The sequence below is a fragment of the Magnolia sinica genome, chromosome 15 (assembly GCF_029962835.1).
Source record: "Magnolia sinica isolate HGM2019 chromosome 15, MsV1, whole genome shotgun sequence".
Classification (NCBI taxonomy): Eukaryota; Viridiplantae; Streptophyta; class Magnoliopsida; order Magnoliales; family Magnoliaceae; genus Magnolia; species Magnolia sinica.
The window spans coordinates 77,702,799-77,723,884 of NC_080587.1; the positions used below are offsets into that span (position 1 = coordinate 77,702,799).

The 21,086-nt window shown below is 37.4% G+C and overlaps 1 protein-coding gene across 1 annotated transcript; it reads right to left on the minus strand.

The window, feature by feature from the left end:
- Positions 1-16,284: 16,284 nt before the first annotated feature.
- LOC131227010 (uncharacterized) lies at positions 16,285-19,730 on the minus strand. The gene is made up of 7 exons (XM_058222697.1): positions 19,696-19,730; positions 19,554-19,654; positions 18,633-18,712; positions 17,190-17,261; positions 16,928-17,071; positions 16,747-16,800; positions 16,285-16,571 (listed from the first exon to the last, which is right to left on the minus strand). The coding sequence occupies exons 1-7, from the start codon at positions 19,728-19,730 to the stop codon at positions 16,380-16,382; spliced, it is 678 nt and encodes a 225-aa protein (XP_058078680.1). The 3' UTR covers positions 16,285-16,379.
- Between the last annotated feature and the right edge of the window lie 1,356 nt (positions 19,731-21,086).

Sequence of the window (21,086 nt, forward strand, 5' to 3'; positions counted from 1 at the left end):
GGGTATCAAAAGGCCTCAGAATCAGGCGATTCTTTTTCATTTTGAAAGCTCATCAAGTTACCTTTCCAATGAGCTAAAAATCATCTAATTCTGACCTCCAATGAGGAGGTTATAAGGATTTTTGTGGGAAGAGGGTATGTCAGAAAAACTTCGGACCATTTACTCTCACCTCACTTTTAAAGGCCCAACGGTTTCGGAATGCGACAATTCCAGTGGGGTTTCGAAGAACACTGACTCACCTTTCCAATGAACTAAGAATTGACCCAATCCGACATATAATGAGGGATTTACGATTATTTTATTCATATCATGTGATTTTGAAAGATTAACGACCGAGATTGAGAAATGATGATTGAAGGATTCTAGCGTGCTTTTGGGATATCAAACGACCTCGGAATTAGGCGATTCTTCTTCGTTTTAAAAGGTTGTCAAGTTACCTTTCCAACGAATTAAAAATTGTCTAAATCTAACCTCTAATGAGGGAGTTATGAGGGTTTTCGTGGGAATAAGGGATGTCAGAAAATTTTCAGACCATTTACTTGCACCCCACTTTTGCCCAAGCTTGGAGGCCCAAACAGTCTCAGAATGCGACGATTCTAGTGGAGTTTCGAAGAGTACTAACTCACCTTTTCAATGAACTAAAAATTAACCAAATCTGACATACAACGGGGAGTTACAAGTGTTTTATTCACATCACACGATTTTAAAAGATTAACGATCGAGATTGAGAAACGACGATCGAAGGCTTCTAGCATACTTTTGGGGTATCAAACGGCCTCGGAATTAGGAGATTCTTCTTTCGTTTTGAAAGCTCATCAAGTTAAATTTCCAACGAGCTAAAAATCATCCAAATTTGACCTTCAATGAGAAAATTATGAGGGTTTTTGTGGGAATAGGGGATGTGAAAAAAATTTCAGAACATTTGCTCTCACCCCACTTTTGGAGGCTCAAACGGTCTCGGAATGCATCGATTCCAGTGGGATTTTGAAGAGCATTACCTTAGCTTTCCAAGAACCAAAAATTGACCCAATCTAATATATAATGAGGGAGTTATGAGCATTTTATTCGCATCACATGATTTTGAAAGATTAACGATCGAGATTGAGAAATAATGATCGAAGGCTTCTAGCATACTTTTAGGGTATCAAACGGCCTCAGAATTAGGCGATTTTTTTTCATTTTAAAGCTCATCAAGTTACCTTTCCAACGAGCTAAAAATCGTCCAAATATGACCTCCAATGAGAAAGTTATGAGGGTTTTTGTGGGAATAGGGGATGTAAAAAAAATTTCAGACCATTTACTCTCACCCCACTTTTGGAGGCTCAGACGGTCTCGGAATGCGACGATTCCAGTGAGATTTTGAAGAACATTTCCTCAACTTTCCAAGAACCAAAAATTGACCCAATCTAATATATAACGAGAGAGTTATGAGCATTTTATTCACATCATATGATTTCAAAAGATTAACGATCAAGATTGAGAAATGACGATTGAAGACTTTTAGCGTACTTTTAGGGTATCAAATGGCATCGGAATCAGGCATTTCCTACTTTCATTTTGAAAGATCATCAAGTTACCTTTACAACGAGCTAAAAATCATCCAAATTCATCCTCCAATGAGGGTGTTATGAGGGTTTTTGTGGGAAGATGGGATGTCAAAAGAATTCTGTACCATTTACTTTCACCCCACTTTTGGAGGCTTAAACGGTCTCAGAATGAGACGGTTCTAGTGGGGTTTCGAAGAGCACTGACTCACCTTTCCAATGAACCTAAAAATGACCAAATTTGATATATAACGGGGAGTTACAAGTGTTTTATTCACATCACATGATTTTAAAAGATTAACGATCGAGATTGAGAAACGACGATCGAAGGTTTCTAGCGTGCTTTTGGGCTATCAAACGTCCTCGAAATCTGGCGATTCCTCTTTCGTTTTGAAAGCTTGTCAAGTTTTCTTTTTAATGAGCTAAAACTTATCTAAATATGACCTCCGATGAGGGAGTTATGAGGGTTTTAGTGGGAATAAGAAATGTCAGAAAAATTCCGGACCATTTACTCTCACCCCACTTTTGGAGGCCCAAACGGTCTCGGAATGCTACGATTCCTATGAAGTTTCGAAGAGCACTGAGTCACCTTTCTAATGAACCAAAAAAACCCAATCTGATATATAACAAGGGAGTTACGAGCATTTTATTCGCATCACACGATTTTGAAAGATTAACGATCGAGATTTAGAAATGACAATCGAAGGCTTCTAGCATGCTTTGGGGTATCAAAAGGCATTAGAATTAGGTAATTCTTATTTATTTTGAAAGATTGTCAAGTTAAATTTCCATTGAGCTAAAATCCATCCAAATCCGACCTCCGATGAGGAAGTTATGAGGGTTTTCGTGGGAATAAGGGATGTTAGAAAATTTTCAGACCATTTACTCTCACGCCACTTGTGGAGGTCCAAACGGTCTCGAAATACGACGATTCTAGTGGGGTTTCGAAGAGCACTGACTCACCTTTCCAATGAATTAAAAATTGACCCAAATCGACATATAACAAGGGAGTTACGAGTGTTTTATTGACATCACGTGATTTTGAAAGATTAACAATCTAGATTGAGAAACGACGATCAAAGGCTTCTAACTTGCTTTTGAGGAATCGAACGACCTCGGAATAAGGTGATTCCTACTTTCATTTTAAAAGATCGTCAACTTATCTTTCCAAAGAGCTAAAAATCATCTAAATCCAACCACCGATGAGGGAGTTATGAGGGTTTTCGTGGGAAGAGGGGATGTCAAAAAAATTTTGGACCATTTACTCTCACCCCACTTTTGGGGTCCCATACGGTTTCGGAATGCGATGATTCTAATGGGGTTTCAAAGAGCACTGACTCATCTTTACAATAAACTAAAAATCGACCCAATCTGACATATAACGAGGGAGTTATGAGGGTTTTATTCGCATTACACGATTTTGAAAGATTAACGATCGAGATTGAGAAACGACGATCAAAGGCTTCTAGCATGCTTTTGGGGTATGAAAGGGCCTTAGAATTAGGAATTTCCTTTTTTGTTTTGAAATCTCATCAAGTTAACTTTCTAACCAGCTAAAAATCGTCCAAATCCGCCCTCTGATGAGGTAGTTATGAGGGTTTTTGTGGGAATAGGGGATGTCAGAAAAGTTTCGGACCATTTGCTTTCACCCCACTTTTGAAGGCCCAAACGGTATCGGAATGCGACGGTTCTAGTGGAGTTTCGAAGAGCACTGACTCACCTTTCTATTGAACCTAAAATTGAATAAATATGACATATAAAGAGGGAGTTACGAGTGTTTTATTCACATCACGTGATTTTGAAATATTAACGATCGAGATTGAGAAACGATGATCGAAGTCTTCTAGCGTGCTTTTGGTATATCAAACGGCCTCAGAATCAAGCAATTCTTATTTCATTTTGAAAACTCGTGAAGTTACCTTTCCAACGAGCTAAAAATCATCTAAATCTGACTTTCGATGAGGAAGTTATGAGGGTTTTCATGGGAATAGGAAATGTAAGAAAAATTTCAGACTATTTGATCTCACCCCACTTTTGGGTTCCCAAACGGTCTCGAAATACGATGCTTCTAGTCGGGTTTCGAAGAGCACGGACTCACCTTTCTAATGAATAAAAAATTAACCCAATCTGATATATAATGAGGGATTTTTGAGCATTTTATTCACATCACACGATTTCGAAAGATTAATGATCGAGATTGAGAAATGACGATCGAAGGCTTCTACTATGCTTTTGGGATATCATACGGCCTCAGAATAATGTGATTCTTCTTTATTTTGAAAGCTCTAAAAATTGTCCAAATCCGCTCTCCGATGAGGGAGTTATGAGGGTTTTCGTGGGAATAGGTGATGTTAGAAAAATTTCAAACTATTTACTCTCACTCCACTTTTGGAGGCTCAAACGGTCTCAGAATGTGACAGTTCTAGTGGGGTTTCGAAGAGCACTGACTCACCTTTCCAATGAACTTAAAATAAACCCAATCCTACATATAACGAGGGAGTTACGAGCATTTTATTCACATCACGTGATTTCAAAAGATTAACAATCGAGATTGAGAAACGACGACCGAAGGCATAGTGTGCTTTTGGGGTATCAAACGGATTCAGAATCAGGCGATTCTTCTTTCATTTTGAAAAATCGTCAAGTTACCTTTCCAATAAGCTAAAAATTATCCAAATCCGACCTCTGATGAGGGAGTATGAGGGTTTTTGTGGGAACAAGGGATGTAGGAAAAATTTTAGACCATTTACTCTCACCCCACTTTTGGAGGCCCAAACGGTCCAGGAATGTGACGATTTCAGTGGATTTGGAAGAGCACTGACTCATCTTTCCAATGAACCTAAAATTGACCCAATCCGACATATAACGAGCGAGTTACGAGTGTTTTATTTGCATCACATGATTTCGAAAGATTAACGATCGAGATTGAGAAACGACGATCGAAGGCTTCTAGCGTGCTTTTGGGGTATCAAACGGCCCCAGAATCAGGCGATTCCTTCTTCATTTTGAAAGCTCGTGAAGTACCTTTCCAAAAATCTAAAAGTTGTCCAAAACCAACCTCTGTTGAGGGAGTTATGAGGTTTTTCATTGGAATAGGGGATGTCAAAAAAATTCCAGACCATTTACTCTCACCCTAGTTGTTGATGCCCAAATGGTCTTGGAATGCGACGATTCTAGTGGAGTTTCGAAGAGCACTGACTCACCTTTCCAATGAACCTAAAATCGATCCAATCTGACATATAACAAAGGAGTTACAAGCATTTTATTCGTATCACGGGATTTCAAAAGATTAACGATCAAGATTGAGAAACGATGATCGAAGGTTTCTAGCATGCTTTTGGGGTATCAAATGGCCTCAGAATTAGGTGATTCCTACTTCGTTTTGAAAGGTCGTCAAGTCACCTTTCCAACGAGTTAAAAATCGTCCAAATTCGATCTCCAATGAGGGAGTTATGAGGGTTTTCATTGGAATAGGGGATGTAATAAAAATTCCAGACCATTTAATCTAATCCCACTTTTGAAGGCACAAATGGTCTCGGAATGTGACGAATCTAGTGGGGTTTCGAAGAGCACTGACTCACCTTTCCAATGAACCTAAAATTGACCCAATACGACGTATACAAGGGAGTTACGAGCATTTTATTCACATCACGTGATTTCGAAAGATTAACGATCGGTATTGAGAAACGATGATCGAAGGCTTCTAGCGTGCTTTTGGGGTATCAAACAGCCTTGGAATTAGGTGATTCCTTCGTTTTGAAAGGTTGTCAAGTCACCTTTCTAACGAGCTAAAAATTTCCAAATCTGACCTCCAGTGAGGGAGTTATGAGGGTTTTCGTGGGAATAAGGGATGTCGGAAAAATTCCGGACCATTTACTTTCACCCCACTTTTGGGGGTCCCAAACTGTCTCGGAATGCGACGATTCCAGTGGAGTTTTGAAGAGCGCTGACTCACATTTCCAATGAACCTTAAATCGACTCAATTCGACATATAATGAGGGAGTTGTGCGCATTTTATTCATTAACTATTGCTCGATTTTTACGACAGCTAACTGTGACGAACCATGACCGTCGCTAATTGTCTGGTCTGACTATCGACAGCACCTGTCGCCAAAATTTAGACCGTCGTTTATTAGCAACGGATGCTATCCGTCGTTTATATTGGCGTCAACTGCAACGGTCTAGCACCGTCGCGAATTATGCTGTGATTATCGACAGACCATACCCGTCGCCAAAATTTGTACCGTGGTTTATTAGCAATGTATGCGATCTGTCGTTTATATTTGCGACTGCTAACTGGCGGGCCTGTTGCTAATCTCTGTTGTGACTAGCAACGGATGATAACCGCCGCTAAATTTTATACCAGCGTCATTTATTCGCGACGGATTGAATCCGTTGCAATGGAGTGACGGGTTTGATTTGTCACGTAAATTTGCGACGACGGTCAACTAACTGCGACGGTCTTGGACCGTCGCTAATTCTTTTTGGCACACTGACTTGTGCACGATTAGTGAGGATGATTTCACACTACAATGGAGCCCAACCAAGATAACAAGTCCTTTTTTCTTTGAAATAATTATTATTCAGGCAACATTTATCATAGATGGAGATGTGCGCTATGCAATCTCAACCGCTAAAGGTAAAACTTATCTAGCTCCATCCGAATATGTTGGTGTGAACTTGAATTTTGACTCTTCACGAATGACAACTCTTCTAAAAAAAAACAGCAAAAGTCGTCTGCAACAAATATGGAAACTATGCTAATATATTTTACTTTCTCCTCAGTTGCAAGGGACACATTGATGTGTTTTTGCTAACCACCTCGGCTCATGCAAAAAAATTAGCCACATCCATGATTCAGATGGGCCTGATCTAAGAACAGTTGGGAGAGATGATCCATGAGGTCTTGGTATTCATTCCCTAATTGGGGTGGCTAACAATGAAGCATGTAGTGACAACAGGGTGTGTACTAACAAGCTAACCAAAAAAAAAAAAACAGTCGTTGAGAAATATAATGGGAAGGGGTACAAAGTGATAACGAGGTAGCTTATTGAAAAACTTTTTAAAACAAAGTACTAAAATATAAATGTTATATTAGGCATGTAGTTCCACACGTGTACAAGTCAGCTAAAGCACATGGTGACCACATGTACATGGCAAATATTTGGAATATCTATAACATGGACCTCACCGTGCATAAAGATAAAGGTCATCCACTCAGTAGGTGTGGATGATAGTAGAAAGAAGTGCTGAATTTTTTACAACCGTTCATATGTTCAGTTAATTTTGGTCAGACTAATGGAATGACCTGTTTCTTGAGATATGCAATCTAACCAATGGAACCTATTTCTTGAGATGGGAGATCTAAGTAGGGCCCAGTGTGTGGGGCCTGCTGTGGACCTAACCACGTTGCATGTGTCTATCCAGGTTGTCCTCTAATGAGGGCCCGTCATATGTATATGTTTCACCTACGATGAGGAGGCCACCGTACCGTATTTGTTTTATCCACACTGTCCATCCATCTTCTAGATCATTTAGTGAACCGATCTTAATCCCAAGTGGACCACGGCATAGGAAACGGTGAATTTAACACACACCATTGAAACTAGGATGGGGCCCAGCATGGTGGTCGATTGCCCCCAAACCCATGTATGACCCACACAAGACCTGGGTGAAAACATACATAATAACTTGATCCTAAAGCCACAATGGACTCACTGTAAGAAACAATGGTAAATGAATGTCCATCGTTGAAAGCTTCCTAGGGCCCACCGTGAAATTTGTTTGACATCAAACCTGTTCACTGTCACGTGTGACTTGTTTGGAGGGGATAACATAAATATCATCTGAACCAAAGATTAGTGGATCCCACCCCTTGAAACATTAGAGATTGAAGACCACCATTGAAACCTGGTGGGGCCCACCACTGCAGCGCATGTGGGTCCTGCCCACCCACCCATTGGGTCACGTGAACCTGGTATGGGTGAGCCCCATTTTTAACCTCCCTGGGCAATCACCGTGATGCATATGTTCTACTAACCACCTGTTTTTCTAGCTTCACATAATGTGTGCGGAAAATCCTCTCCGTCCTCGGGAACAGTCTTGATTGAGAAAGCGGATTGCCTGCTACTTAGTAGCCAGTAGTTACTGGATGGTGCTCTATGGGCCCCACAATGATGTATGTGTTTTATCCACTCCATTCATCCATCTTTTCAGATCATTTTATGGCCAAAAACCAAAAATGAGGACGATCCAAATCTCATATAGACCACACCATAGGAAACAATGGTGATTGAACACCCACCATTAAAAACTTCTCGGGGCCACAAAATTTTGGTTCTAGTTAGGTCTCTATGACCTAATCAGCAAGTTGGATGGAAAATAAACATTACAATGGGCCCTAGGAAGTTTTTAATGGTGGGCATTCAATCACCACTATTTTCGTGTGGTGTGGTCCACTTGAGATTTGGATTTGTCTGGTTTTTGGGTTCGTGCCCAAAAATGATATGGAAACAGCATGGATAAAACACATATATAATGTTGGGGCCCATACAACACCATCCAATAGCCACCTCACTACTAGTAGCGTCAATAGGCAATCAAGGTTCCTTGATTGAACCCTTGCCTTTGAAAATGCCTAGGCCCACCGTCATTTGTGACTAAAGAGGAGGCACACTGGACAGTTGGGTCTACCATGATGTATGTAGTTATATAGGTAGCCCACTGGATAGTAGGGTCCATCATGATGTTTGGGTTTATTCAGTCTCGATATATTTTTTGTTTAGGGCAGGGGTCACCATGATGTAATGTTTTATCCAAGCCATCTAGCTAGATGATCTATGGTATATTCACGCCATCCATTTGTTCAGCTAGTATTAGAGTATGAGTCCGAAAAGTGTGGTGAACCCGAGGGTCAAGTGACCAAACCACTTGAGGCTTAGGGCTGGGTGGACGTCCACCTTTGTAGCCTTCCTTAGGCCCACTAGGATGAATGTAGTTCAGATAAGCTGGGTTTTTGGTGGCTTTGTGTAGCTAAGCAACCCCCCACAACAACTCATCCTTCATGTAAAGACAATGAAAAATCAGAGCTTTTTAAAATACAAAATCTATATAAAAGAGAAGTTACCAATTGAAAAAAAAAAGAAAAAAAAAGAAAGAAGAAGTAAAAACAAGCTTGATAGCCAGATTAACAAGCTTCACATGATGAGCATCACAAAAATGAGGAACCGGAGATGAACGTGTGGGAAGACAAGGAATGACAAAATTATAAATGAATGCTTTAAATGAAAGTTAGGAGTAACACCAAAAGTAATAAGATTGAGATTATTTGGCGACGTGCAATGAAGATAAGGAACTAAGCGGGTTTGAAAGAGTTGATTGGTAAGTTGAAGGATAAAAAGGGGGGATGTACTAACAGAAGATTTAAGCAAGAACAGTTTAGTTGAGAATAGAACCTGGATGGATTGGAGGGACATAACAGAATTGTAAAGCTTAGATTAGCTGGGATAGTGCTTAGATGACGATGATGATATACATACATATGTCATCCTCATCCTCATTATCATCATCAAAGCATTTTATTCCAAGTGATTTGGTCAACTATATGAATCCTATTATGCCACGTAACTCCGCCAAGGACCATATTTTTAGTTAAACTATCGGCATTCAAGTCATTTCTTCCTGCCTCCACGCTCACAAGGTATAAAATTTTTTTTAAGACCCTTAGAATGAAAAACTAATCTAAATGGAAACTTAAATGAACCACACCACAGAGAACAATTGAGAGGGGGAGAACAGCCTAAAACCATATTAGATGTTTTGTCGAGTCCACTAAGTTGAATGTAGCCAAATTAAGCGACCATGAAAGGTTCGTATAAATTTAGAGTAAGTTGAATGCATTAAAGTTGTATACCTAGATAGTTTTGTGAAGTTTCTGTCCAAGAAGATAAGGAATGACATAACTAAGAACAAATACATTCAACGAAAGTCATGAGTAACACAAATGAGTATAATACGAGGTAAAGTTGACTAGGATGATTTTCAAGTGTAAAAAAAAAAAAGAAAATAAAGGGCAAAAGTGCAAATAAAAGGCCTAAAGGGACAATGGTAAAGGTATTAACAAAAGATTTTATCTTTGATAGTGTTAGTTGGTTTAATTTGAAGGTTGTAAAAGGGCAAATAAAAGGCTTAATGGGACATGGGTGGAAGTTGTAACAATAGATTTAACACATATATGGTTTAACTGAAGATACAGTTTAGGAGTGAGTTAGTACAAGTTAAAAGTTTTAAACGAGAATGCGAGTCTTGAAAGGACATGGATAGAGCGAATGATATTGCTAGTAAGATTTAGAGCATGGTGAATAAAGTCGAGATGTGAGCCTCTGAAATTTTGTGAAATTGCCTTAAGAACATTTCTAAACCACTCATCGGATAAACCCGACTAGGATGAAGTGATTGAGAAAGATGTTGCTTGCAGATTTAGAGCAAGGCGAATAAAGTGTAGATGTATCCATCTGAAATTTTCTAAAGTTGTCTTATAGTAATAAAATTGAAAAAGAAATTCTAGATGATGGATAAAAAGAATGGTCATGACATATGGGGCAAAATGTTGGAGACTTGAGGAATAACAAATTAATAGGATGAGCAAGGTTTTTAAATCAAACAAAATCACATAAGTTATAACCTTAGGTTGATCGCTTATGCCATTGCATGATTGGTTATGCTATTGCTTAAGCTGATAGTTTTTTTTTTTTTAAATTATTATTATTAAAAATTGAAGAAATGGTTAATAAAGGGAAAAAAATCTAAAACTTTTTAAAAATTGTCTAATTACAATGTATGAGAACAGTCATTATACATAGATTAAAATTTTGGACAGTCACCAAATGATATATTCATACGATGAGCATCACAAAAATGAGGAACCGGAGATGAATGTGTGAGAAGACAAGGAATAACAAAATTAGAAATGAATGCTTTAAATGAAAGTTAAGAGTAACACCAAAACTAATAAGATTGAGATTATTTGGCGACGTGGAATGAAGATAAGGAACTAAGCAGGTTTGAAGGAGTTGATTGGTAAGTTGAAGGATAAAAAGGGGGGATGTACTAATAGAAGATTTAAGCAAGAACAGTTTAGTTGAGAATAGAACTTGAATGGATTGGAGGGACATAACAGAATTGTAAAGCTTAGATTAGCTGGGAAAGTGCTTAGATGACGATGATGATATATATACATACGTCATCCTCATCCTCATTATCATCATCAAAGCATTTTATCCTAACTGATTTGGTCAACTACATGAATCCTATTATGCCACACCACTCCGTCAAGGACCATATTTTCAGTTAAACTATCGGCATTCAAGTCATTTCTTCCTACCTCCACGCTCACAAGGTATAATTTTTTTTTTTAGACCCTCAGAACTAAAAATTAATCTAAATGGAAACTCAAATGAAGCACACCACAGAGAACAATTGACAGGGGGAGAACAGCCTCAAACCGTATTAGATGTTTTGTCGAGTCCAATAAGTTGAATGTAGCCAAATTAAGCGATCGTGAAAGGTTCGTATAAATTTAGAGTAAGGTGAATATAGTAAAGTTGTATACTTAGTTTTGTGAAATTTCTGTCCAAGAAGACAAAGAACGACATAACTAAGAACAAATACATTCAACAAAAGTCATTAGTAACACCAATGAGTAATAATATGAGGTAAAGTTGACCAGGATGATTTTCAAGTGTAAAAAAAAAAGAAAATAAAGGGCAAAAGTGCAAATAAAATGCCTAAAGGGACAATGGTAGAGGTATTAACAAAAGATTTTATCTTTGATAGTGGTGGTTGGTTGAATTTGAAGGTCGTAAAAGGGCAAATAAAAGGCTTAATGAGACATGGGTGGAAGTTGTAACAATAGATTTAACACATATATGGCTTAACTGAAGATACAGTTTAGGAGTGAGTTAGTACAAGTTAAAAGTTTTAGACGAGAAAGCGATAGTCTTGAAAGGACATGGATAGAGTGAAGGATATTGCTAGTAAGATTTAGAGCATGATGAATAAAGTCGAGATGTGAGCGTCTGGAATTTTGTGAAATTGCCTTGAGTACATTTCTAAGTCACTCATCGGATAAACCCAACTAGGATGAAGTGATTGGAAAGATGTTGCTTGTAGATTTAAAGCATGACGAATAAAGTGTAGATGTGTCCCTTTGAAATTTTCTAAAATTGCCTTATAGTAATAAAACTGAAAAAGAGATTCTAAATGATGGATAAAAAGACTGGTCATGACATATGGGGCAAAATGTTGGACAGTTGAGGAATAACAAATTAATAGGATGAACAAGGTTTATTAAAAAAAAATAAAATCACATAAGCCATAACCTTGGGTTAATCGCTTATGCCATCGCATGATCGGTTATGCTATCGCTTAAGCTGATAGTTATTATTATTATTATTAAAAATTGAAGAAATGGTTAATAAAGGAAAAAAATCTAAAACTTTTTGAAAATTGTCTAATTACAATGTATAAGAATAGTCATTATACATAGATTAAAATTTTGGATAGTCACCAAACGACATATTCATACGATGAGCATCACAAAAATGAGGAACTGGAGATGAATGTGTGAGAAGACAAGGAATGACAAAATAAGAAATGAATGCTTGAAATGAAAGTTAGGAGTAACACCAAAAGTAATAAGATTGAAATTATTTGGCGACGTGCAATGAAGATGAGGAACTAAGCGGGTTTGAAGGAGTTGGTTGGTAAGTTGAAGGCTAAAAAGGGGAGATGTACTAATAGAAGATTTAAGCAAGAAAAGTTTAGTTGAGAATAAAACCTGGATGGATTAGAGGGACATAACAAAATTATAAAGCTTACATTAGCTAAGATAGTGCTTAGATGACGATGATGATATGCATACATACGTCATCCTCATCCCCATTATCATCATCAAAGCATTTTATTCTAATTAATTTGGTCAACTACATGAATCCTATTATGCCTCGCCACTCCGCCAAGGACCATATCTTTAGTTAAACTATCGGCATTGTCATTTCTTATTACCTCCACGCTCACAAGGTATATATATATATATATTTTTTTCGACCCTTAGAACTAAAAATTAATCTAAATGGAAACTCAAATGAACCACACCACAGATAACAATTGAGAGGGGGAGAACAGCCTAAAACCATATTAGATGTTTTGTCAAGTCCACTAAGTTGAATGTAGCCAAATTAAGCGATCGTGAAAGGTTTGTATAAATTTAGAGTAAGGTGAATACAGAAAAGCTGTACACATAGATAGTTTTGTGAAATTTCTATCCAAGAAGACAAGGAATGACATAACTAAGAATAGATACATTCAACAAAAGTCATGAGTAACACCAATGAGTAATAATATGAGGTAAAGTTGACCAGGATGATTTTCAAGTGAAAAAAAAAAGAAGAAAATAAAGGGCAAAAGTGCAAATAAAATGCCTAAAGAGACAATGGTAGAGGTATTAACAAAAGATTTTATTTTTGATAGTGTTAGTTGGTTTAATTTGAAGGTCGTAAAAGGGCAAATAAAAGGCTTAATGTGACATGGGTGGAAGTTGTAACAATAGATTTAACACATATATGACTTAACTGAAGATACAATTTAGGAGTGAGTGAGTATAAGTTAAAAGTCTTAAACGAAAAAGCGAGTCTTGAAAGGACATATATAGAGCAAATGATATTGCTAGTAAGATTTAGAGCATGGTGTATAAAGTCGAGATGTGAGCATCTGGAATTTTGTGAAATTGCCTTGAGTACATTTCTAAGCCACTCATCGGATAAACTCAACTAGGATGAAGTGATTGGGAAAGATGTTGCTTGCAGATTTAAAGCATGACGAATAAAGTGTAGATGTCCCTTAGAAATTTTCTAAAATTGCCTTATAGTAATAAAACTGAAAAAGAAATTTTAGATCATGGATAAAAAGACCGGTCATGACATATGGGGCAAAATGTTGGACGGTTGAGGAACAACAAATTAATAGGATGAGCAAGGTTTATTAAATAAAAAAAAAATCACATAAGTCATAACCTTGAGTTGATCTCTTATGCCATCGCATGATCGGGTATGCTATTACTTAAGTTGATAGTTATTATTATTATTATTATCATTATTAAAAATTGAAGAAATTGTTAATAAAGGAAAAAAATCTAAAACTTTTTGAAAATTGTCTGATTACAATGTATGAGAATAGTCATTATACATAAATTAAAATTTTGGACAGTCACCAAACGACATATTCATACGATGAGCATCATAAAAATGAGGAACCGGAGATGAACGTGTGGGAAGACAAGAAATGACAAAATTATAAATGAATGTTTTAAATGAAAGTTAGGAGTAACAAAAGTAATAAGATTGAGATTATTTGGCGACATGCAATGAAGATAAGGAACTAAGCGGGTTTGAAAGAGTTGATTGGTAAGTTGAAGGATAAAAAGGGGGGATGTACTAACAGAAGATTTAAGTAAGAACAATTTAGTTGATAATAGAACCTGGATGGATTGGAGGGACATAACAGAATTGTAAAGCTTAGATTAGCTAGGATAATACTTAGATGACGATGATGATATACATACATACGTCATCCTCATCCTCATTATCATCATCAAAGCATTTTATCCCAACTGATTTGGTCAACTACATGAATCTTATTATGCCACGCAACTCCGCCAAGGACCATATCTTTCGTTAAACTATCGGCATTCAAGTCATTTCTTCCTACCTCCACGCTCACAAGGTATACTTTTTTTTTTTAGACCCTTAGAACTAAAAATTAATCTAAGTGGAAACTCAAATGAACCACACCACAGAGAACAATTGAGAGGGGGAGAACAGTCTAAAACCATATTAGATGTTTTGTCGAGTCCACTAAGTTGAATGTATCCAAATTAAGCGATCGTAAAAGGTTCGTACAAATTTAGAGTAAGGTGAATACAGTAAAGTTGTATACCTAGATAGTTTTGTGAAATTTCTGTTCAAGAAGACAAGGAATGACATGATTAAGAACAAATACATTTAACGAAAGTCATGAGTAACACCAATGAGTAATAATATGAGGTAAAGTTGACCAGGATGATTTTCAAGTGTAAAAAATAAAAAGAAAATAAAGGGCAAAAGTGCAAATAAAATGCCTAAAGGGACAATGGTAGATGCATTAACAAAAGATTTTATCCTTGATAGTGTTATTGGTTTAATTCGAATGTCGTAAAAGGGCAAATAAAAGGCTTAATGAGACATGGGTGGAAGTTGTAACAATAGATTTAACACATATATGACTAAACAGAAGATACAGTTTAAGAGTGAGTTAGTACAAGTTAAAAGTTTTAAACGAGAAAGCGATAGTCTTGAAAGGACATGGATAGAGTGAAGGATATTGCTAGTAAGATTTAGAGCATGGTGAATAAAGTCAAGATGTGAGCCTCTGGAATTTTGTGAAATTGCCTTGAGTATATTTCTAAGCCACTCATCGGATAAACCCAACTAGGATGAAGTGATTGAGAAAGATGTTGCTTGCAGATTTACAGCATGACGAATAAAGTGTAGATGTGTCCCTCTGAAATTTTCTAAAATTGCCTTATAGTAATAAAATTGAAAAAGAAATTCTAGATGATGGATAAAAAGATTGGTCATGACATATGGGGCAAAATGTTGGACACTTGAGGAATAACAAATTAATAGGATAAGCAAGGTTTTTAAATCAAACAAAATCACATAAACCATAACCTTGGGTTGATCGCGTATGCCATTGCATGATCGGTTATGCTATCGCTTAAGCTGATATATATATATATATATATATATATATATATATATATATATAAAATTGAAAAAATGGTTAATAAAGGAAAAAAATCTAAAACATTTTGAAAATTGTCTAATTACAATGCATGAGAACAGCCATTATACATAGATTAAAATTTTGGACAGTCGCCAAATGACATATTCATACAATGAGCATCACGAAAATGAGGAACCGGAGATGAACGTGTGGGAAGACAAGGAATGACAAAATTATAAATGAATGCTTTAAATGAAAGTTAGGAGTAACACCAAAAGTAATAAGATTAAGATTATTTGGCGACGTGCAATGAAGATAGGAACTACGTGGGTTTAAAAGAGTTGATTGGTAAGCTGAAGGATAAAAGAGGGGATGTACTAACAAAAGATTTAAGCAAGAACAGTTTAATTGAGAATAGAATCTGGATGGATTGGAGGGACATAACAGAATTGTAAAGCTTAGATTAGCTGGGATAGTGCTTAGATGATGATGATGATATACATACATACCTCATCCTCATCCTCATTATCATCATCAAAGCATTTTATCCCAACTGATTTGGTCAACTACATGAATCCTATTGTGCCACGCAACTCCGCCAAGGACCATATCTTCAGTTAAACTATCGGCATTCAAGTCATTTCTTCTTGAATCCCAACAGGTTTGATGATGATAATGACGATGAGGATGACGTATGCATGTATATAATCATCGTCATCTAAGCACTATCCCACTAATCTATTTTTAACCTCGGTTCTCAACAACCGAGGCTGAAGCCTTTAGCCACGGGAATTTCAGCCTTGGTTATCAACAACTGAGGCTAAATTCAAGCCTCAATTACAAATTGAGGCTATAAATGTTTTTTGGTTTTTTGAATTATTTATTTAAACTACTAATCCATTCATTCAATCCACTCATGAAACAATCAATCATGAAAGCCACAATACCAACAAAACAGTTAACAACAGTCTACTTAAAGTTTAACTCAATCAAACTGTTACATAACATTAGGTTCTACAAATAATACAAAGTCATGGTCGCGCCCATCATCACCGGTGCCGTCGTGCTTGGCAGACCCCGAGATAACACTGCCCGTCCATCTTTTGCTGCTTCCAGGCCAACGTCATCATTGCCTCCACCAATATTCTCCATTCGAATTGTGTGTAGCAGGCTCTGCAACCTCAACAGGTATCTCAGGCCTGTTGGCTGCAAGACATGAAATGATAACTCTCAAATAAGAAATGAAATGCAAATGGATGTGTGTAGGGAAAGGAAAGAGTAGAATTGAAAGTTGGAAGTGCTGGAAAGGAAACCCAAAAGGAGAATCCGATAATGAATGAGAAAACAGACAAGATGTGGATTATAGTACATTCTCACAGACCCGGATTTGCTTAATGCGGCAGACCTCATCAAGTCCATGTTGCAGACTCTCAGCCTATGGATATTGATAAAAACCAGGATGAGGCAGGGGAAATAAACTTATGCATTGTAACAAAAGACTTTTATCCTATGAAAGACAATGCATCATAAGATATTCATTCTTCAAAAGCAATTGATATGACCTTCTTTTTCTGATCCAAGCTATGCTTTTCACAATAAGCCTTGTGCTGAAAAAACTTGCCTCCACCAGTCTTCACATCCATATGCAGGCCAACACGTTTAGCACAAGTAGGATGAAATGCAGTTTGACAGTCATCATGATTACACTGCAAGACAGTTGAAGGTAGGGTGAAGCAAAGCAAACAGCATAAAGTCTACCTCTCATTTTTGGAGTCAAACCTATAGAATTTTAAAGAAGAAAACAAATGATTAAGCAAGCCAAACCTTTATGCAGACACCGTGTTTGCGACGGCAAATGCAGCAAACAAGCAGGTCTCTTTCCTTTGAAATGGTCTCCTGAGGTGAATCATTTAATACAGTGTAGATATTACATGAGAATGTGTAATGTTTTCAAAGTAAATTCAAAATAAAATAAAATTGCATGAGCAGTTAAAACTTCAAATTAGAACAGTTCTACATACAAGAACCATGGCATATGAAACAAACTTAAAGTAAATGAAGGAAGCAACATCAAAAAGAATCTTTTGGGAAAGCAGCGTTAAGTTTAAAAACACAGTTACTATTCCCCCAACAGGATTTGGTTGTCCCCTTCTAAAGGTTGACTCTAGCACCCACTACAATAGCACCCACTACAATAGACCGAATTGTTCAGTCTCAGGTCAAGTCGCAACTCGCCCTGTGTTGAGGGTGATGCATCATGTAAAACTGGATCAGCTCTGACCATGTATTAGGTACCGTATTGTACATCACTGATATAGCAACCTAGATCGGGTTGTTTTGGGCCGATACAGCCGTATAATTAATGGGCAATACCAGCACATATCAAGCGATACGTACCCATTTCGTATGATACTTGTAACCTTCGTTGCACGAGACTCAGCTGAGTCCTAAAACCTTGCTACGAACACACGTATGCAATTAGTGGATGGTGCTTATATGCATACATGCTACTTGTACAGGTATGCATGGATGGTGCATGATGGGTACAAATCAAGGGCATATGAACGGAGAGAAAAAAAAGAGTTTCAGTTGTACCAGGAGGAATGCGAACATATAGCTCGCCTTCGATGTTCAGTGGGTGAATGATTGCTTCTTCCAAGACCTCTTGAAATCTCTTCCCAGATGAATGCTGTTCCACCCAAATGCATTATCATAAAAACACAAACACACATACACAAAAGTAACTTGAATTAACTAACTAGCCAAACTGAGAGCCGAGGATGGGAAAAGACACCAAGAAAAGAAATTACTAGAATATCTCAAATCAATGACATGGGAGCCTTTAAAAAAAAAAAAAAAAAAAACCAGGAGCCTAACAATTGTAAATACTCCCATAGTAATACTTCCATTGTGATTTTCTTATCATTTGGAAGTTCAGGAGCTTTTCAACTTTCTTCCAAGAAACCATAAGCATTGTCATATGGAAGCAGGTATGTACAATCCTTTTGATCCATATACCCTTACTTTCTTCATTGTTAATAGAATAGTACACTTCAGAACTATTGCAACACTAAAAGCGGGAAAAAAGGATGTCTGTATATTAAAAAAAAAGGGTGTACATGCCATTTCCCTTCATGTTTGCAAACCAAAATTGGGCCTAATTAGAAATCCTTTCTAATTTGAAGAATTGACGTTATAAAATTGTAAAAGAATCAAAGTTAAATCTTCATACAATTTGAGCATGCTAAAGTAAGAAGAGGAGATTACCTCTATAATTCCACCACAAAGCCAACCAAAAGACAAGTAGTGATACAGTTGCTCGCGCCCAGGTTCAGTTTCAGGGGTTTCTGTAGCAATACGATTCACCATTGAAATTCAGGTTCCTTGCAATTTAAAAAGCTTCTGCCTTTCCTCGGCAGATTGTGCTCCATAACCCTAGCAATTATGTTCAAATTTAAGATAAATAAAATAAAAATAGAAAAGGAGAAATGATATTCCAGTTTTTGGGTTAATTTAGAACCATCATCACATTCAAAGGGGTTTATAGCTATGATAGGTAGAGCAGAGGCATGCCCACCCATCATTCAAATTGTAGAACACTTGTGTCAATGCTAGAAATGCTAGCAGATGCTGTCAACTAGAAGCGGCAAGGATAGCAACATGGCTTACAATATCATCCCATATCACACATATCCACATTGTCAAAACGGTGCAATTAGTATGAAATTCAAACTGATACCGAGTACACAGTGTATCAACCTATACATGCCAATACACATTGGTTACAAAACGTTCTGACATGTGCAGCAAACAATAAACATTTTGATTCAATTAAAGCAAGTATTCTGCTACCAAATTCCTAATTGAGCCAAAATTCCTATTTTGAAGTTCATGTAAAACCAGCAGTGCACTCAAATGGTCCTATAATCATGAATATCTGCAAGCATAGTAATCCAAATTGCAGAAGAATGTGCAATGCAACAGTAAGGATAGCAACATCAACATCAAGCACACAAATAATTCCAGAAAATAATTAAATAAAAAGAGACAGATCACATAAATGATGTAGCATGACAGCAAAACCATAACCAACCCATCAATGAAAATTAAATTAAAAACCAAATAAATTCAATAATTCCATAAATCTAGGGGGGAAAAGGAAGAGGAAAATGAGGTGAAGTGTTATACCTGCATGAGGAGATTGGGAAGGAGGCGATGGTCGATCCCAATCGAAGCCAATGGAGAAGCCAGATGCTGCAACCCTGCAGACTGGAGCCACCGTGCCATGACTGCATCACCTGTGTCACTGATCACCGGCCCCGCATCGTACAGAGCGGCCGCCACTGCAGCATTGCTCTGATGCATTTGGCCGCGCCAATTTTCAGAAATCAAATGCAACCACTGCAAAAATTCAAAAATTAAAAAATATTCAAAATGAAAAGGATGGAAAAATCTCAGATACAGCAAAATCGCGACGCGATACTCACAGAGGAGGTGAGAAATAAGAGATCGAGCAGAACAACAATTTCTCTCCAAAACCTCGAGATTTAAACCCGCCACATCTGCGAATCCGATCCAGGAGACGGAAATGTAAGAGATTCGATTCGAATCTAGTCCTAATCTAGAAACAAACAAAAACGCACACAAAAGACAAAGGATCGGAACCGTTCCAAAGAAAAAGGTTACCAGATTCTCGTGATCGATCGAAGTATTTTCAGAGATCTGTGAATCTTCAAGAATCTGAAGCAGATCGGAGAGAAATGCGAGGAAAAGGGTAAAGAAACCCTAATTTCACTAAAATGCAAAGGGTTTTCGATCCTCTTTCTTTCTCTCCTTCGCTCTCTGCAATTTCTAGAGAGAAGATTGCAGAACCTACATGCCGGAGTAGGCCCTGATATAATAATATCCTTTGTTTATGTGAGAAAGAGGGAGTTTCTGGGATTTGATATTTACACCCTCCAAAATGGTTGGCTGCACCACTTCTTCTACAAGGGTAATTTTGTCATGGAGGGGAATTATTTGATACTCTGGCAGAGTATGGCACTTGATACACATGCAGTACGGGTTGCGTACATTAACTGAACTAAAGCGAATGGATTGTGGATCCCACTGAGAAATCATAAACCATGATTTGTGGAAACTCGTTCGTTAAAATAGGATTAATGGATATTTTCATTTTTAACCGTCCATTAAATGTCCACTAATCTTATGGTCAGGTTACCAAAAAAGCTTCTTTTTTTTTTTTTTGTTCATGATATATCTAAATAGGGATCCTTGATTTGGATGGTTTACTTTGGATTAATTATACGCCACGTCTTGATTTCTAAGTACCTGCGTATTATCCATTGCACTCTACCAGAGTATTAAAGTGTTTCTCAACGAAGAATTGTACTACGCCGCGAGAGGCGTGACATGAGATTCACCAGCAAGGCCAATGTAGGCGCGGCGGGGATCCACCAAGGTGGGTGGATCCTAACTGTGGATCCCACTGTGATGTATATTCCTTAAATCCACGCCATCCATCCGTTTTTAAAGATCATTTTAGTCGGATATCCAAAAAATGAAGAAGACAAAAATCTCAGGTGGACCACACATTGCATTTGCCTAATTTAATTAGAACCAAGAAAAGAGCTAGAACGGTCTAGAACATTGTGATTTTTGAAACATGGCACATTCATTATTTGATCATGAAATGGGTGGTTGCAATTTGATCAGACGGAG